General features: G+C 32.9%; 3 protein-coding genes across 3 annotated transcripts; all 3 read right to left on the reverse strand.

The window, feature by feature from the left end:
* Positions 1-398: 398 nt before the first annotated feature.
* LOC116348772 (extensin-like) lies at positions 399-2,392 on the reverse strand. The gene is made up of 7 exons (XM_031779884.1): positions 2,263-2,392; positions 2,029-2,168; positions 1,807-1,961; positions 1,656-1,719; positions 1,347-1,588; positions 805-956; positions 399-733 (listed from the first exon to the last, which is right to left on the reverse strand). Exons 2-7 carry the CDS (start codon positions 2,163-2,165, stop codon positions 500-502), a joined length of 984 nt encoding a protein of 327 aa, XP_031635744.1. The 5' UTR covers positions 2,166-2,168; positions 2,263-2,392; the 3' UTR covers positions 399-499.
* Positions 2,393-3,855: 1,463 nt separating this feature from the next.
* Positions 3,856-5,642, reverse strand: LOC116348868. The gene is made up of 8 exons (XM_031780048.1): positions 5,564-5,642; positions 5,257-5,476; positions 5,060-5,115; positions 4,899-4,992; positions 4,475-4,771; positions 4,265-4,372; positions 4,139-4,165; positions 3,856-4,009 (listed from the first exon to the last, which is right to left on the reverse strand). Exons 1-8 carry the CDS (start codon positions 5,579-5,581, stop codon positions 3,948-3,950), a joined length of 882 nt encoding a protein of 293 aa, XP_031635908.1. The 5' UTR covers positions 5,582-5,642; the 3' UTR covers positions 3,856-3,947.
* Positions 5,643-7,645: 2,003 nt separating this feature from the next.
* On the reverse strand, positions 7,646-10,571 carry LOC116348832. The gene is made up of 8 exons (XM_031779985.1): positions 10,471-10,571; positions 10,143-10,341; positions 9,754-10,062; positions 9,463-9,633; positions 8,554-8,655; positions 8,363-8,473; positions 8,236-8,282; positions 7,646-8,022 (listed from the first exon to the last, which is right to left on the reverse strand). The coding sequence occupies exons 1-8, from the start codon at positions 10,471-10,473 to the stop codon at positions 7,714-7,716; spliced, it is 1,251 nt and encodes a 416-aa protein (XP_031635845.1). The 5' UTR covers positions 10,474-10,571; the 3' UTR covers positions 7,646-7,713.
* Between the last annotated feature and the right edge of the window lie 8,179 nt (positions 10,572-18,750).

Below are 18,750 nucleotides of genomic sequence, written 5' to 3' on the forward strand. Positions count from 1 at the left end.
ATTCAAGATTTTCGATCCATTTTCTGCTTGTTTTTTTTATTGAAAAAATATGTTGATGAGACAATGTTAGCTGTCGTCGCACACACTTGATCAACGTGCAGTACTAATTTTACATTTGTTTTTTGTTTGCTTTTTTTTTCATTTTATTTTCATATTGGCTTCTTCAAATCGGCTTTATACTTTACATTTGATATGAATACATTTGAGATTTTATTGTCATGGCTCTTTTTGGTAAATTCTGCGTAGAATTTTCGGTTTTATTTTAATTTTATTCCTTGTTCCCAGATCATTTAAATATCCATAATCTGTTGAAACGTTAATCCAAATAGTATGAAACAATCAAGATTTTTAATTGGCAATGATGCAGACATTTTCTTATATTGAAACAAATAAAAAACTTTTTGTTGGCATATTCACAGAATTTATTTTATATTAAATTTACATCGTTGATATTACGATTGGATTCTAAAACAAATTGGCTGTGGATGTAAATGTTTTTTTAAAATCGACCTGGAGGTAAATATGTGGGTGCGGTAGTCGATGGCTTTCTTGTTGTTGTTGAGGTTGTTGTGGTGGTTGGTGGCAGGTATGTTGCAGGTGAGCGAGGTTTATTTGTAGCCGTTGGTGGTGTGGGCTTATTTGGAGCCGGTGGTGTTACAGGCTTATTTGGGACCGTTTGTCCTGGTTTATAATCATCATGAACTTGTGGTGTTGTGAATGGTTTTTGAGTACTCTAATATTAGAATGGTAAAACATAAAAACATGTAGTTTCTCTTAATTTTCTGATGTATGATTAAAAATTACCACTTTAGCTTTGTAAATGTCACAGTTTGGCCATACTCCAGGAAATTCTGGTGGACATGATGGTGTGTATCGGCAATCTGGTTCAAATTCTCCGGTCCAACCTTCTCCGGTTTGGCATCTAATTCTTTCACAATTTGGATATCTTCCACGATCTGAACGAATCACAAAAATAGTCATTATCGCACACAGAAACAAATATTCGAGTATGGTTACTCGCACTTGCGGTGTTAGCAGAGAGTCTACCCTTCAAAATGAGTTACGCACTCAATTTTACTCTATTTTTGGTGTTAATTTCATCCAAGTGAACGCATCGTAGTGAAAGAAGGAATACATGTGTAGTCATAGCCGCATGCGTTCAACGTACATATGACTACACATGTATCTCTTCTTTCACTACGATGCGTTCACTTGGATGAAATTAACACAAAAAATAGAGTAAAATAGAGTGCGTAACTCATTTTGAGGGGTAGACTTGTTTGAAGTACTTTTTCATTTTTTTTTTAAAAAGCTATAACTTTTTCGTAGAGAAAAAAAGAACTTACGATGTGCTGGACATGGTGTGTAACAATTTGGTGGAGAGCCGACTTGTCCTTGTGGACATGGTGTGTATACATGGTGTGTGTAATTGTATTTGCAGTGAGGTTCGAATTCTTCTGGATTGAGCGAGTGTTTTGGACAAGGTCTGTAGTGACAATCTGGATATGTTCCGTATTGATAGGCACCGCATGATGGTGGTGGTGGTGTGTAAACTTTAGGTGCAGCTGTTGTGCTCAAATACCATGGTCTAATATCACAAAGAAATAAATGTAATAATCTCGTTTGAATATGATTTTAATAATCAAAAAAATTACCGGCAGAACCAATGAATTTCATCAAAAGCAAATGTTGGCGGGCATTGGCAGTGTGGGGCATCACCTTGATAAGTTTTTTAATATACAGTCAATATAAATCGTTTGCAAATGACTTATAAAAATCTAATAAAAAAATACTTTTATTACAAACCATATGATCCTTTCGGGCAAACATTGCGGTCTATTGCAGTGCAAAGTTGTTTCTCTACATCGAATTTTTTTCCAACACCACAGTTACAGTTTGGATAGATACCAGGTCCATCTTGAGGACACTGCCCGCCCAATTCTTTTAAATTTGATGCACACCTGATGATATGTAATGTAAAATTTATGATGAAAAATGAAAATCGAAATTAATTTAGCTTGAACTCACCAATTGTAATTAACATCAAAAACAGCACCGTTTAAACATTTGCATGATGGATAAATACCATTGCTATTTTCAGGACATTTTTGTTGAGCAGATGCTGTGACAAACAAAGTCACAAAACATAAAATAAACGCGTTCATCGTCTAAAATAAAAGATTTTTAACCAAAAATTAATCGAATTATTCCACAACTTATTCTAATATCGATATACTTTCGCTTTCAAATCTGAACACTTACAATTTCTTCAACTCTTTTCTTCTGAATATCACCAGCCAAGTTCACACAATGAATTGAAAGCGAAATTGGATGGTTCTTCCAATTTATAGCAGGGCACAAATGGAACAACTAATAAAATGAAGATGATGCGAACTGGTTTATTATGGACACAAAGGTATCATTTTCAAATATTCAATCCGTAATGGTTAACCATGTCCATTTTTTCTATTCTTATTGTTGCTATCTTAAATACCAAACATATTTATGCGAAACCCAACCAAAACGCATAGATAATAAAGACAATATAAAATGCGTTAAATATAAATAACATAGAATATGAATTTGGAGAAAAAAAAACTAGAAGACACATCTCGTTTAAGAACTAGATGAACTGTGGATACGCAAAAAGAAAAAAATGTATTCTTTGATTGGCGTAAAAAAATTCAAAACTGCCATTGATTCCATCACAAACGCTTTTAAGCCGAATCGATTAATATGGAATGGTGGTTAAAATATTCTAAAACACGCAGGTGTTTTTAAAACTTTTATGGACTTTCAAGAATTGATCGTGATCGTTATCACATGATGATTTGGAATATTATGCATGACCTTTTTTTAGATTGCTGTGACAAATGATTAACATTTTTTTTTAACAACAACAATAACAACATATAACATATTCAGCAACACATGGTTGCCAAAGATGTCCACACATTTGTTTGCGCTTTGCTTGGCGAATAATTCAAGTAATTTGTAGCAAAAACATATGTTATGCAACGATTAAGATAAAATTGATAATTTTATCTTTATCATTTTTATTAATTTCTGATAATAGTTTGGTTGTTTATTTTATTCGATGACATATGAAAGATTGAACCAATTTTTTCAAACATTGGGTGAGAATAAAATAGAAATAAAGTTTTGAATTTATTTACAAAAAAAATAAAATAAATCGGTGATAAAACTTTTTACTAAAATAGCGCCAATCCACTGAACTAAACATCAAATTCTGATAAAGAATCCAGTTTTATTCTAATGATTCTTATTTCCAGGTTAAACAAGGTTGATGACATTAAACCACAATGCCAAACATGTTAAAAGGAATCGGTTGATTATTGAATAATTATTCAAATTTTAAATTTTAAAAAGTGATAGTCACTACTTCGCCTGAACGTATGCTTTACTTTTAGAGTCAAATTCACTGAGATAGCGCCTTTATATATAATTTTTCAATGATAGCGATTTTTGAATCAAATACTAAATACTTAACATAGTTACTCACTCATGTAAGAAAATATAATCTGTTTACGTGGTCTGGTCGCTTTTTTGGCCACGTTTGTCTTGATTATATTTGAAAAAAGTGTACTCAAAAAGTTGAATTTTGAAAATTTCACTGGGTGTTTCTAAATTATAACAGGAGATGTCAGATGTAAAATAGCCCTCACAGGTCTGGGAAAATCCACATAATTATAATACGCAAGTAGAATCTTTTGAAGAAACGGAAAATTACACTGTGGACGATTTCATGGCAATCTGTGTTACTTTGCTTATGTTTGACAACTTATCAGTATTGAGAAGTTTCAAGTGTTCATTCAAATAAAGTAGATGTTTTTTTAAGAAAAATAGTGTGGTTTTGTTTTTATTGTAATTCCATTGTACAATTTTTTTTCTCTTAAATATCCATATAAATGTTTATTGATATTCCTCTAGACGCGATTATGTCTGTTTCTTAGCTCTTCCAAACGTGGTCCTTCATCATAGATATTACCTAAAAATCAATTTGAATATTAATTTAAAATTGCTAGACGAAAATTCGGGATAAACTAAAATCAACAAGTGTTATTTGTCACAACAAGTGTTATGGTATGTGTAAGCTAAAAAACACAGTTTTGCTTACAATTCGGCCATGTTCCTGGAAACTCGTCTACAAATATAAAATATCAACAACGTTAAATATGATGAATGACAGGAAAATATGATATATTCATTAAATGAATTCGATAATGATTTGATTTGGCCTGACCTGGACACTTTTGGAAGTTGGATACGCTACAATGTGGATAAAAATCGCCAATCCATCCAGCTGGGCATGGTCTCTTTACACACGATTTAGTTTTCAAATCAAAGTACGCTGAAAATTCATAGAAAATAGATCATTTTTTAATAGCATGCATTCCCAACGAAAAAAAAAAAACTTTTCAAGAATGATTTCATTACAAAGAAAGAGTCTTACAGTTATGAATACAGCGTTCGTGACAAATTGGGAAGGTGTAATCTTGATCGTTGGGACAATGACAATACGGTTTGTCCATGGTGTAATTTTGTCCTGTTGGACACGACGTAGGGTATGATCTTTCATAATGCGTATCAACGCAGTGAGGATAGAGTAATTCTCGATTGTTTGGACAACGGATTGGTTCGCATTTTTTGCCATCCCAAATATGAAAAACTGGACAGTGTGGAATTGGTCCAATATCATAATCGCTACCATGAGTATCATTCAAATACCATGCACGACAGTACCAATGGACTGTTAGAAGAAAGACAAAGAAATGTAATAAAATGTATGTTGAGAGAGAAAGTCCTTCAATCAACACGCAAAAATAAATTAAAAATGTTGCAAAAAGCGTTAATAAAATCATATTAGAATATTTTACCATGATCGAGTTTATAGCCTTCTTCACATTTACAATTTGGAATTTCTCCGACGCTTCTATGTGGACATTTTGAACGATCGATATCCAAACAAATCTTTAAAAAAAAATATTTTATTGAATACGGCGTATTCTTATTATAGTAAACTTTCCATCACACTTACAGAGTGCTTGTGATCATAAACTTTGCCCAATTTGCAGGCACAATTTGGAAATATTCCTAAGAATTTGAATGAATCGAAATTAAAGTGGGTGTCAGAGAAGATCGATGTTTTTGTTATTGATCGATTAAAAAAAAAAACACTTTAGATTTGAATGATGTCATCTGTCTGCGGTATGAAGTAATTTGTTTTCAACAAACCTGAGGCATCGCTTGGACACGATCCGCTCAACGATTCTAATGACATTGGTGGGCAGATATTGTGCACCTGATTGAATTGGGAACCATTATCACAGACACATTTGGGATATTCCCCGGAACTGCCTGAAGGGCAAACTTTGTCCACATCACGTTTATGAAGTGATGATGTTGCTACACTCTCTATTAATATCAAAAATGATGCAATCTTTATTGCATTTATCTAATTAAAAAATACGAAAAAATTAAGTTTTAAATGGTGTCCCATTTCTGGACGAATCAATTTCACTATTTCAAATTTCAAAATTACCAGCTGTACAGTTACCATATTTAAAGCACTTGAGCACAATCACTGAACAAAATAAAATGAAATGTCGTGGATGTTAACTTCTATTTATATAAGAAACGAAACAAAAGCTCATGAATGCCAAATTGGTGTCTAAACAAGTTTGACGATTTGAGTCATTTATGCCATTCCTTTTATATTCAAATTGTCATACATGCTAATAATAATTTACAAAGGACAGGCTGACACTTTTGAAATAAAAGTCAACATAAATTAGCTACCAATACGTTGTTTTTTCTCCAATTTTTATCCTAAACAAACGAAATCGTATATTTTTGTTTATATAGAAAATGTTGTAGTGATACGGATGCTTTTTATTCTGAGAAAAATGAATTGGCTATGTGCAAGCTGCCTTGGGTCATTGTCAAAGATCATTCATGAAATTGTATAAAATAAGACTCTCTTTCATTCTCAATTGGATGCGAATTTTATTGTTATCTCAAATTTAACACACAAAAACTCGAATCTAAAACTAGAAATGACTAAATCAACTGAGGTAAGAACGACGTGTTTAAAAAAAATCTTATGCTTGTGCATTTTTTGTGGATGGTGTCATAGTTTATTGAAGCGCCTCACCCTTTCTATTTTTTCTCTCTTTTCTGTAATGATGCTCTTCTATAAATCTATTCCTCATTCTTAAATCTTTCAGTAGATCAGCTATTGAGGCATTTAGTAAATTTAATCAAGATGAAAATCAACTTTATATTCATTAATTATGCAATATTATGCATAATTTGCATGATATTTTATCAGAAATATTTCCGCTTATTACTTAAGTCAGCAATAGTTGAGCTTAACCAAATTTTGACTTTAAGCAGAATATCAAAACTGCTAAACTGCATTTTTTTGTCATTTCTAAATCTTATGCAAATCAACGTATTCATACTGAGAACGGTCTTTTTTTACCAATTTTGTTGTTGTCTATTTTGCAGTGGCCTTTATGCATGCATGATAATCTCACAGAACTTTGTCTTTTTTTTTCAGTTCATATGAACCACAACCGCATAATGTGCATGTAAGTTTCTTCTTATTTTAAACTTCAATGTGGACAGTTGGACACACATGAATGGGAAGAATATACCATAAAATTGTCATGTTTATATGCATTTACTTTGACATTAATGAGATTGTAAAATTTAATAGCGCTTGTCACATTATCATCAAAAACTGCACATTTGGTTAAAAACATGGCTATGTTTTACACATAAAAAAGTGTCTTTCATTCTGATTATTTTATGCAATAAAAAGAATTCAGTTTTATAGTCTGATTAGCTTTTATCGGCTAATTCATTTTATATCAAATCCATAAAATCCATATTAATTAAGTAATCTCTGACGAATGTTATCTTTTTAGCTTCTAAAGATCGTGTACTGTGGCCACAAAAGCCGATCAATCTGATTAGTCCATATATATGCATATTGAACCATGGTTATTTTGCATATCAAAAATCATCATAAAATGACATTTTTTACAATATCAATAAAAATTAATAAGTTTTTTATGTTAAAAAAAGCTGCTGCAAGTGCATATGAGAGATACACAAGTATTTTTGGTGCCCTGGTTAATTTTTTTTAGTTTATTTTATTACTCACTTTGTATGCTTCAAATTATCGTCTCAACGTAGTAGATTATATCACTATATTATTATTTTTTTAAATAATATATTTTCATAATCACCTGCTAATACATTTTTCTTGCTTCTAAAAATCTCTAATACCAAGGCTGTGCATGCATATGCGAACGATTGAGACATCATAAAATCGGTTTATTAATTATGACCTCAAAGAAATGCCGTGTGCTAGGCCGTCCCGATGAGTTGACACCACAATAAGCATATACTGGCTTGAACGAGATGGAGATCTAAGTAATTGAAGACCATTATATCATAATGCTGTTTTCTCAATGCCAAATCAATTGACGCACATTTACAATGTGTGTATTTTGGATATTTCAACGAAATCCATTTCGTCTGGTTAAGATGGCATAGAGAAAAAATATCAACGGCCTTATTAGTTAATCGAATTGAAATAAATGCGTAATTTTTTCACAAGTTTTTATGGCATTTTTATTGTATGTTAACTGGTATACAGATCTTCTTGTTCGTTATAAAAAATTAGTTTCTTTCGAACGATTTTTCATTGATGTAACGTTTATATTTCCTTGAGGGGTCGCGAACGACATTATCTTTGAAGATAACGATTTCATCACTGTAACAATCACATGAACATTTTCCAAGTTTTGGTGTTGTGTATCGTGTGGTCGTGGTAGATTTTGTGGTTGTTGTTGACTTTGGAGTCGTTGTTTTTACGGTATTAGTTGTACTTGTCTTTGTAGTGGTCGTTCGTGCCTGTGGAGTTGTTGTTCTTAGAGTTGTTGTTTTTCTTGGAGTTGTTGTTCTTGGAGTTGTTGTTCTCGATGTTACCTGGAAATTGTATTAAATATTAATTAAAAGCTTGCCTTCAAATTTTGGTATGAATAAAATGAACGAATTAGTTAAAATTTGTCAGAAGATAACAATGAATCATGGCAATCAAGTAAACTCTGAATTTTGTAGGTTTCTCTGAAATGTCAACTTTCCACTGTCATGATTCACACGCTCTTCTTTTCTATTTATAAAAATATTCTGTATTTATACATGATCACGTGGTGTTGTAGCATAAATGTTACAATTTGGCCATTTTCCTGCAATGATAAATCAGAAATGTTGAATGTAATTTATGAAAAAAAATGTGAAATGGCTTCGAGAATAAAAAAAAAATTGCCTGGAAAATTCGAAGGACATTTCGGAACTAATTTGCAGTTTGGTTGGTAGTCTCCTTCATGTCCCGGTGGGCATGGGATGCGAACACATTCTCCATTTGAGTTACGATGATCTAAGAAAAGACGTTTGTATAATAAATATAATAAATCTTTTCAAACGATAAAAAAGTATTTTGTTGGAATCAAAACATACGATATTGCGGACATGTCGGTGGTGGTTTCACACAATCGGGATAAACGCCTGTCATTCCAAGGTCGTAACAGCTGGGTGGAGCTGCACAATCAGGCCAAAATCCTACAGATAACAATAGAGATGTCTTTTTAAGTCATGATTTACAATGAAGCTATCAAGTTTCAATTTATTTTCACACTTCCAAATGCATATTTAAATCACACGTCAAAATATGTTTATATTTATTGTTAATGTTTAAAATTTGCATATTATGCAAACAAAATTCGCACATATACGTGAATATTTCCTGTTGAGTATAATCTCATGTTTGGCATTAATTTATAATTATAATACTCTTTTATTTTTGGTTATTTTAGTAACACTCTTCACCATCGATAGAATATATTCACAAAATTGCATCGATTTCCCCTACTATATTGCATCGTGTCAAATTGATATTAAATATATGAAATAAATTAGAAACCAATAATTCAGCATAAAAGAAGCGAAAGTTAGATGTTTCTGTAAAAAATATTCGATATTTTGAGTTATGGCCAATGAGTCAAAATTAATTCTGGTTCTATGAATTCTAACATGTTGGACCTTGAAAAATCATAAGATTAACAAAAATTGATAATTTTGGCCGACCACATGTAATTTGGCCTGTGCGATTTGTGGGGCGGTATTTTGGTCATTTATTGCGAATGATGATGGGATTGTTAAACTTTGAACTTTCATTAAACAAGTTATTTTATGAATTGCGATATGCGATTCTGTCACTTTTTTTAAATATTTATAGCCGACACATATTTCATTGTCAACTGATAAGGATCCTTCAATTCAACATTTATTTATTTTGCAAAACAACCGATTTGATTCGAAACAAAAAAACAGTTCAATATCGTCATTAAAAAATGACGTTAAGATTACCTGTTTTCGTTATGTACGCGTCTGGACATGGTAGCCAATGACAGTCTGGATATTTGCCCGTTTGATGTGCACTGCAATGATGTTCAATAACGCGAGCATAACAATTTGGATATTCGCCGATCATACCCTTTTGTTGACATGTTGGTAAAGTTTCGCAGTCCGGCCAGTAACCTGTGTTAACCGAAGAATATTTGTTTATGGAGAATTTGAAAATTCCAAACCGGTTTCATAGTTCTGCCAATTTCTTCAAAAAGAGATCTATTTTTAATCTATGATTCTATCTCTACTCACCGGTTTTCGATATATATCCAGATGGACAACGGTCCCATTCGCACTTATCACCATTTGGAACACGATGTTGATGCGCTGGACATGGAGTCGGTGGTGGCCGTGTCGTTGGTATGTACCACGGCCGACAAATCCAGAAAATTTCGTCAAATTCATATTTGAAATCGTTTATAGTTTCACAAACACATTTATTATTCACTTTTTTCGATCCAGTTGGACATTGAGATTTATCGACAACAACGCATTCATCTCTGTCGGGTACATATACTTTTCCATCTCCACAAATACATGCCGGAAATGTACCTTCACTGCCTGCAAAATTACAATTTAAAACACAGAAATTCATATGCAATCGTCTGTTTCGACATTCGTAACGATCAAATTCAATATACCTTTTGGACACTTGGCTAGTAAAAATTCTGCGTCTAAAACAGTTGCACATATCCGATTAATTTCATCATACGGATTTTCATTGTTACAAATACACTTGGGATGCGTTCCTTTCGCATTAAACGGGCACGATAAATCGTCATCGGCGGTTATGCTTAAAATGAATACCACTGCAAAATTGAATAGAACCACAAGACACCTCTAAAATATACAAATAAATTAATGATTTGTTTGAACACAAACACAAACACATATATCAAGCAATTTGTTCGAACATTGAAAGTGAAATCAAAAACTAAATTTCATTAAAACAAATTAAAACCTACGAACCATTTTGAATAGGCATGTGACTGAAAATAGACTGTGTCAAAGTGAATACGAACTATTCATATTTATACGTTAATTAGTGTGTGTATACAAGAAGGGGCAATACGGCTGCTTTGACGATCACTAGATAAACCGCTGTTGAATTCTACACGTAAACAACGGCATCGAGAACAAACCTGTTATGAAACGCGATTACGATTCCAAATATGTGCGATTTATCATCGGCAAAAAAACCGATAAAGAATGTCAAAATGTCATAGTGCCAAATATTATAGTATGTATCTAAATGAATTTGGCCATTTGAGATCATAAGGTTATAAAATATGTTATAGTACGTAGAAGTTGTCTAAAGAAAAGAGTTTGTTATCATCGAAGCAGTTCCGATACCTTAATTCTATAATTTGTTTTAATTTAAACATAAACATGTGTCTATAAGGTGTGAATTGTTTATGGGTATGAATCATAGAAGACCTGTTTGTTAATTTGTCGAATAAATTCCAGATAACTGACTTTTGAACCATCATTCTCATTCTTCATTCAAAGGCGTAACCCATTGAAATAGAATATTTGAAAATGTTAATAAATCGCTGTTACATTGTGAATTCTTCAAATAACGAGTTTAGTGTTGGTATTTTCAGTAACTCATTTCAGAGAAGTGCAAAAAAAAAACTGATTGGTTGAAGACTGAAAGCTTTGAATTCATTTTCATTAGCTTTTAATTGCCGAAATGAATTTCTGGATGATGATGATAAAATGCTGAGATTCTGAATACATAAGCAGCAACATAGCAGCTTCCAGCTTGGAGAAATGTAAGGAGCGCAGCGCATGAGCACGTTAGAGGTTTTTTACACATCTCTCATTGATACACATACAATCAAACACACAAGAATAGCGATGGAAAACATGAGTTTCATAAAGAGTACTAGAGATGCCACAAAGCACAACAACCACACTAAAATGGCTCTCTTGTGTTTTTTTCCTATTTATGCACACATACATACATGTATGAGCACCAATATATTCGAGCATTGCGTTTATCGTGAGAGAGTGTACCATTGAGAGAGAGAAATAGAGAGTTTGTGTGTTATGTTTGTAGCATAAAAGCGAAAGCAAATAGTTGTAACCATCAGTTAAGGTATGACATTTCTACAATTTGTTTTTCATTGAAACAGTGGCTTTTACTCGGTGAACACGTAATTAAATTGCATGTGTTTTTTCCACATCATTCAGAAAAACGTACGAACAACCGGATATTCTGTTTCACATAAAAATCGTCTGCAAAACTGTGTTGTACGAGAAGAAAACTAAGATTAACGCCCTCGTTCGACTTAAATCAGCGAAAATAAAACAGAATCAGTTCTCAATTGCAAAAAGGGAGTGTATTTTTGTTCTGATTAATTTTTTTTTTTTTTAATTATTCATAAAGTATAATTAATTGAAACATGACTATTGTGGGTGTAATGATTATATTTACAAAGTATTTGAACTGAAAAAACATTTAATTAATTAACAAAAAGAAATAGACTGTGCATGTAAACAGGTTAATGAATTGTCCGATGAAGTCTCTTTAAAAAAAAGCGCTAAGAAGTCATCATTAATCAAAGAAATTGCAAGAAAATCAAATGTAAGTAAATTTGAAATGAAAAATGTTTTATTTGTATGTTTGCATTGTGTAACGATGTACAAATTGATAATTTATGTCTGCTGATTTTTTGGATTAATGTAAATTTTTATCAATTGGTACAGTCGATTTGTTCGTTATCCATTTGGCTGTGAATCAATCATGAAGAGCAATTAAGCTGATTATTACGTCTAAGCAGATACTTTGTCAACATCATTTGCTCAGTTAAATTTTAAATGTTGTTGGAGCGGCTGTTCTGTTGATAAAGACAGTTAAAAGAAGATGAAGTTATATTTTCGGTTCAGAATGAATCGTGGGCTATGTTGATCAAGTTATCAACGAGAGAGTAGATGAGTTGATAACATATCCAAGAAAATATATGTATTTATATTGCGTGTTTAACTGAATTTACGCCTCTTTCGTCGCTATAGAGAGCTCATAATTCAATACTACATACTATATACTACACACACACACACAGGCAAATACACGACGAATGAAATGATCTGAGTTTTTGTGCGACGCACATAGAGAATGACGAAAAATCGCTCGTTTTTTACGCTGCATTTTTGGTTGTTTGTTATTTGATTATGTTGGAATAGTTGGCTCATTCGAGACGGTGAAAATAATTGACACTAGAGCCCATATAAATAATGCATGAACATGAACCGAGTTTGGCGCACACACTCGCTCATGGATCAATTCGTAAGAATTGATGATAGAGCATTCGAGCCATTTGAAGCCATGCAGACGACATGTGAGAAAATGCGTTGGTAGCATATTAACGGCACACAAAATTATGAACTTGCCTCTTTTATTGGTAATAATTATCCACACCAATATTCGGTATTATCGCTTAGCTACCTAAAAATATTTTGTTTCAATTGCTCAATCATTTGTTGATAAAGTTTTTATGCCATTTCAATGGTCAATTCATTTCTTATTCAGAATTATTAAAACTTACTATGCCAATACGGGCATAGCCCATGCAAAAGAAGAGAAAATAGCTTTTTGGGCAAAACAAAACGAAAAACATTCAGTGGCGAGTCACTCGTACGCGAGTGTATATGTGTATTTGTGTGAATCCTAATTGAAACCAAAAATAGCACATTACTTACACATGATTATTTGATTAGAATGCGTGCTTATCCCATGTGGTGAAACATTTCGTAAATATTATGTCTCAATTCAATAACAATATAATCGCACATAAAGTGAATTTTGATGTACACAAATAAGACGAACGAAAGGCTCCCTCTCTTCCTTTTTGGCTGCTGAATGTTGAACGGAGACGAAGAAAAAAACAAGTCTACAAAAAAATGCTATGCGCAGCGCGTGTTATTCGTTCATTCATGTCGCGCTGTTTGAACCAATTGAACCGAACGTAGATAGACGGAGTATAACATACCGTCGGATAGACGACCACAACATTATTAAAAAGAACGAGCATCATACGGTAGATTCATCTTAATTTTATGCTAGTTTAAATTTAAACTCGCACCAAAACCCAAACATTTCCACCATTATCATGGGATAAAGACGAATAATTCGCATCATTTTGTTTGGAATTGCAACGATAAAAACCATACAAATGGAAATTCCATGATTTGAATGAATTGTCTACGGTTTTGTTTGTCTGTCTGTCCTTTGTATAGCAATTTGGTATAATAAGCATGCTGAGCTTTTCCCTTTTAGTGCATTCTTACAACTTAAGCGACATTCGATTGAAGACGAAATGCTCGCGAAATTCGGTCGGAAGCTATTTACATTTCATGCGGGTTATGGTTCGTCATGATTTTCTTAACATATTATTAACATTTGAATATTTTTCAATGCGTATGCTTACAAAATATCGAAAGTTTGACAAATGGACGAGTTAGTGAATAAGATAAAAGATAATTGATTTAGGTGAAATTCCGTAGCCATCAAATCGGGGAAAAAGGTTGGCGAAAAGTAAATTTATGTGATTTGACATCAGGAATAAATCCATTAAATCCATAAATGCCATACAAAATTGTTGCTGCATTTGGACTTTTCGATGACGCTTAGAATTGTAAGTATATAAGCACATTTGGGATTTTTTTTTGCCATGATTGACATTCGTTTCACATATCAATTGGATTTGCACGTGCTCAGAGGACATTTTATGTTCGATGAATTCAAACGCATTAATTAGGCACTTCTAGTACTTAATCATGATGAGTAAGTCGTTGAGCAATTTACTTACCTAACTCAATGGAAACTCTGTGAACTAACTTGATTTTGCCCATTCGTAAAATTATCATTGCATGTCGATGTGAATCGTTAAAAAAGCACTACATATTTAAATACTGTATCAATGGTAAATGGATTTTTTCTTTGAATTTGCGTGCATAATCCAATTATTATAAAGAACTCCGCAGCTCGGATCAGAGAAACAGACATGAAAGCCGTTTTGTGTAATTTGTAAAGTCGGTTTCACTTTTTTTGCGACTGGTCCTTTCCTTTTCGAAATTCATGTGTTTTTTTTTCGAGTCGGTAAATTGTTGATGATTTAAATTTGATCCTTGATTTCGAAGCGCTTGAACTTATAAAAGAATCGAAGCTTGATAAAAACTTGTCTGGGTGACATGCTATTTTTTTTCTGTTTGAAACGTTTTTGCCCGACCGCTGATTGAAATAAATGAATCTGAGAACTTCTCGTACCGCACACAGAGAGTGTCGACAAAGGCGCAGCGCGAACCAACGAACAAAACGAATTGAAGAACAATTCATGAAAAGTCGCATACCAAACTGAAATTAAAAAAGAAGAACAGTAGAATTGAAGCATTGTAATGGCATTGACCTTGAAATTGTATTCTGTCTTTATTTCTATCTCTCCCTCTCTCTCTCTCACTCTTTAATGTTCGTTGCTTGTACGGTGCCAATGTTCATATAAATGATAATTCTATTAATGGATTTCAGTGTATCGAATTTTGATCTAATTTACCGCTATTTTGTCAACGAAGTGACAGCGAATGTTGTTGGAATGAAACATCTTTGGCCAAAGTGTGTCAAATCCAGTTTGGTTTAACAGAATTACGAGCGAAAAAAGTTTTAAGAATTAAAATTAAAATCGAACGAAATTGGACTCAACATTTTGAAATTGTCAAACTCGTATGAAATATAACATTTCATTTAAATATGGTTTTGTATTATCATGAACAGTTTTTTGTTCGATCAAAAGTATCTAGTTGCTAGGTGGCGCATTTGTTGTGTCAAATTTTTAATCAGCGTTTTACAACGAAAAAAAACGCACCCAAAATAATCAGAAAATTCAATTTCAACAAAAGCCCCAGATCCTTCAAAATAATGACTTTTCCGAAATGTTTACAAGCCGATAGACAGATTTGCTGGTGAAAATGAAATGGAAAGTTAAACACCATCATGTTTGAAAACTTTTCCTTTCAACATTTTCCTCATTCCAGTTTCATCAAAAAGCGTCGAATGCAAAAGACGAAAATGATGAAGAAAATATATGAATGTAACTTTTCTGTCGTTTGATTCATCTGCAATATTAACTTTTTTTCGACCACACTTGCACATTTATAAATTGAGTATACCATATTTTTCGGAAATGACTGTTTTTTTTTGCGCTTGGTCACCCCCAATTTTCATTTTACTCTCAATAATTTCACATATAATTCAATTTAAATGTAATATTTTCCAATAAGTAGCAGCTGGTATCAACGTCAAGTGATGTTGGTCATAATCATTACAGCGGTACGATGACTTCAGGATTTTTTGTGTGCCGTTCTTTCTATTGTGTTCATTGTGTCGCACGTGTTTCGGGCGCATTAAAAGGGCAAAAAATGAAGTGAAACTTTTATAACAATGATAAATTTTATCTATCCGTTTCCAATATAACAAAGAATGAATTGGGATGCGTTTGAATAGTTTTTTTTTTTTTTTTTTTTTTTTTTTCAAAAAAGTAATTTCATTCAAGCGATAAAGTTGCGTTGTATGTTTGTTATTTGATCATTTATTTAAAATCATCAAGCAAATCCACAGCAGATAGAATCTGACAAATAGATATCTTTATATGTTATTCAACGAAGCATCAAGAGCTATTCAATGCAACAACAAGAAAAAAAGAGCCTTGACGACGTGCCCATCATAAGAAATTTGTTTGCCTATAACTAATTTGAAGGCACTCAAATGTGTGATCCCATTTATCATTCAATTATGAGCCATTTATTTTGAACTTAAAACAAATTGGCACCTGTGCAATGGAACGAAATCCTCAGAAATTCGCACACCAATACTCACATTGAATTGATTTCAAGGCTTTATCATTCAATTGATGTTGATGTCGCCAGCAACCGTCCTCCAAGTGGATATCGAAATCACTTTGGGACAGCATTTCCGAAGGATCATCGAGATAATGTAAAACACGTTACTATTTTGTTGTCACTTGCGTCTTCTATCTACGAAAATAAATGGGATTATTTTTCAATTTCGTTTATATAAGAAGGTTTGTGTGCGATTTTTATATGGTGCTTTCTCGATAGAGAAAAAAAAGTGTACTTCGATTCATTGTTATCACCTTTACGATACCTTTTTTTTGCTATTCTCGTTTTTGTGCTTGAAGTGATGGAAAAAGCGCGACCGGTCGCATTTTGCTGTCGTCGTCAACGTTCTCAGTGTTCGCCGCTCTATGTTAAATCAAATTCGGTTTTGAACAATACAACAAATCCATTTTCGAATAACAACCAAGACAATTGCTATATCCATAAAAATTTATTCAAATTTATGTGTGGAAAGAGCAGCACGTGTGTAATGCGTGTACATTTCACAATGTACAATTCGTCAGCATTTACATAATCGCACAATGCAGCCGCGGGTGTGTATTTTTCTTTTCTTTTCTTTTCAAATCATTTGCCATATTATAGTCGTTTTTGAGCTGTAATTTTTTCCACATTATACCGTTGAAATGCGGGTTAAATTTGTTTCTTGCGATTGAATAATCCATATTCAAATAAAAAGTAGAAAAACATAACGATTACAGTTACGCACTGTTAAACATCGAAAGTTAAATGCGCAAAAAATGTAACTTCAATTCAAATAATAAAATTCTGTCGCTATGAAGGCAGGGAGAGAGAGAGAGAGAGAGAGAGAGAGAGAGAGAGTGGGAGGAATATAGGTGGCGTCGACAGACTGAAGAGCGAAAAAGAAAATTCTATTTTTGACACTTGTGAATCGATCCTTATTCGAATTTTGGCAACGAATTTTTTTTAAGTGATTTCCTATAAGATATGTCTCCGAAAAAACCTCGCTTTGCGCTAATGAGCAAATATAACATTAGGTGCACTTAAGCCACGCCAACTTTGACAATTATCATAATTTGGAGCAAGAAAAAAGAGAGTTCGTATGATGTTGACGTGCCCAATCATCTTATCAAATTACGTACAACATATTTCATTCGCAATGAAAATGGTGAAAGTTTCGTCATCGCTAGTGTAAGCAAAAACGAAATAAAATGATTTTCAATAGTCTATGCATAAGTGGAAAAGTCATTATCGCAATGAAATCATCTTTTAATCCATGGTTTGCTCATTAAAGTGATTACGGTAACGTTGATACGAGCATCCTTCAGTATCTTTAACGATCGTTGCAAAAACATTATCGGTTGCCAAGAAGTCGCAACTATTAAATTCCTGAAATGTTCAATCTGAAGATGTTCTGCTCCACAATTTAGGAAATTTACTGAATTAAAATAAAGAGATAATTATGCCGCTATGGGAACGCTGTCTCCCACATCGACTTACGGAACGACGGATCAAATTTAAAAAAACAGAGGTAATAAGGTTAACATATGGGTGTATTTGCGTGAACAAGTTAAATTTCACAATGTGTGGCATCAAACAACGTACTTTGACGCAAAAGCGGAAAAATGTTTTTCTTATTTATTCTATAGCAAATTCAATTAGCAGATCATTATTAAGAGTAAACTGAATTATATTCAAAACTACTAAAATCTTTTTCGTTCCAACTCAGTCTAACTTTCGTTGATCCGTCATGTGAAAAACAGGAAAATATTAACAACATTTTGCTGCACACCCACTTGCACCTAACGTGGAGTTAAATAAATGATGTAAATGTTCAAATATTTCAAATGATTTAATTGTTTTGATTGCTGTTTCATTGTTCAAATCCACACCATTGCTGCAAAGACACTTAGTTATTAGCGCCATCTAGTTTGTGCGCGAAAAAACATGCATATTTCACACACGTATTAATGAGCTGTTTCACTATGCAATACAGTGAGGGCACCAGTGATACGTGTTTTGCAGCAACCCAGTGTTCAAATCGAAATTTGTGTAAATTCGATTTCTTGGCAAAACACTTTGAATTTCCGTTTTTCAATCGGAGAAATTGTTACAATAGTTTTGCCACTTTATTGCATAGATATCGAAAATAATTGCACTGCATTGTGTTAATCTGTTAAGCCAAACAATTTGGTTTTCTAAGGCTTTCGCATAAACTCAACATAAGAGATGATCGTTTGAATGGAAGTTTACGACTGTTGGTAGCATAACCAAACGGAAATAATAATCTTGTGCACAACACCAAACCACTTCTCTTTCGTGGTAATCAAAGATCTCACAAAATTGAAACAGAATTTAATTAACAATAATAATACG

The sequence above is a fragment of the Contarinia nasturtii genome, unplaced genomic scaffold (genome assembly GCF_009176525.2).
Source record: "Contarinia nasturtii isolate CC-2019 unplaced genomic scaffold, AAFC_CNas_1.1 Cnas_scaffold_2678, whole genome shotgun sequence".
Lineage (NCBI taxonomy): Eukaryota > Metazoa > Arthropoda > Insecta > Diptera > Cecidomyiidae > Contarinia > Contarinia nasturtii.

Bases quoted from the DNA above. Each gene is read 5' to 3' on its own strand.
- LOC116348772 (XM_031779884.1), bottom strand. From the start codon at position 2,165: ATGAACGCGTTTATTTTATGTTTTGTGACTTTGTTTGTCACAGCATCT. The intron at 1,720-1,806 runs GTTTGTAATAAA...AAACTTATCAAG, and splicing joins TTGCCCGAAAGGATCATATG to GTGATGCCCCACACTGCCAA. The intron at 1,589-1,655 runs GTAATTTTTTTG...TTGTGATATTAG, and splicing joins GAAATTCATTGGTTCTGCCG to ACCATGGTATTTGAGCACAA.
- LOC116348868 (XM_031780048.1), bottom strand. The intron at 4,993-5,059 runs GTAAGTGTGATG...TTTTTTTTAAAG, and splicing joins TTTATGATCACAAGCACTCT to ATTTGTTTGGATATCGATCG. The intron at 4,166-4,264 runs GTCAGGCCAAAT...TTATATTTGTAG, and splicing joins CAACTTCCAAAAGTGTCCAG to ACGAGTTTCCAGGAACATGG.
- LOC116348832 (XM_031779985.1), bottom strand. The intron at 8,656-9,462 runs GTAATCTTAACG...TGTTATCTGTAG, and splicing joins CGCGTACATAACGAAAACAG to GATTTTGGCCTGATTGTGCA. The intron at 8,283-8,362 runs GCAATTTTTTTT...TTATCATTGCAG, and splicing joins ATGTCCTTCGAATTTTCCAG to GAAAATGGCCAAATTGTAAC.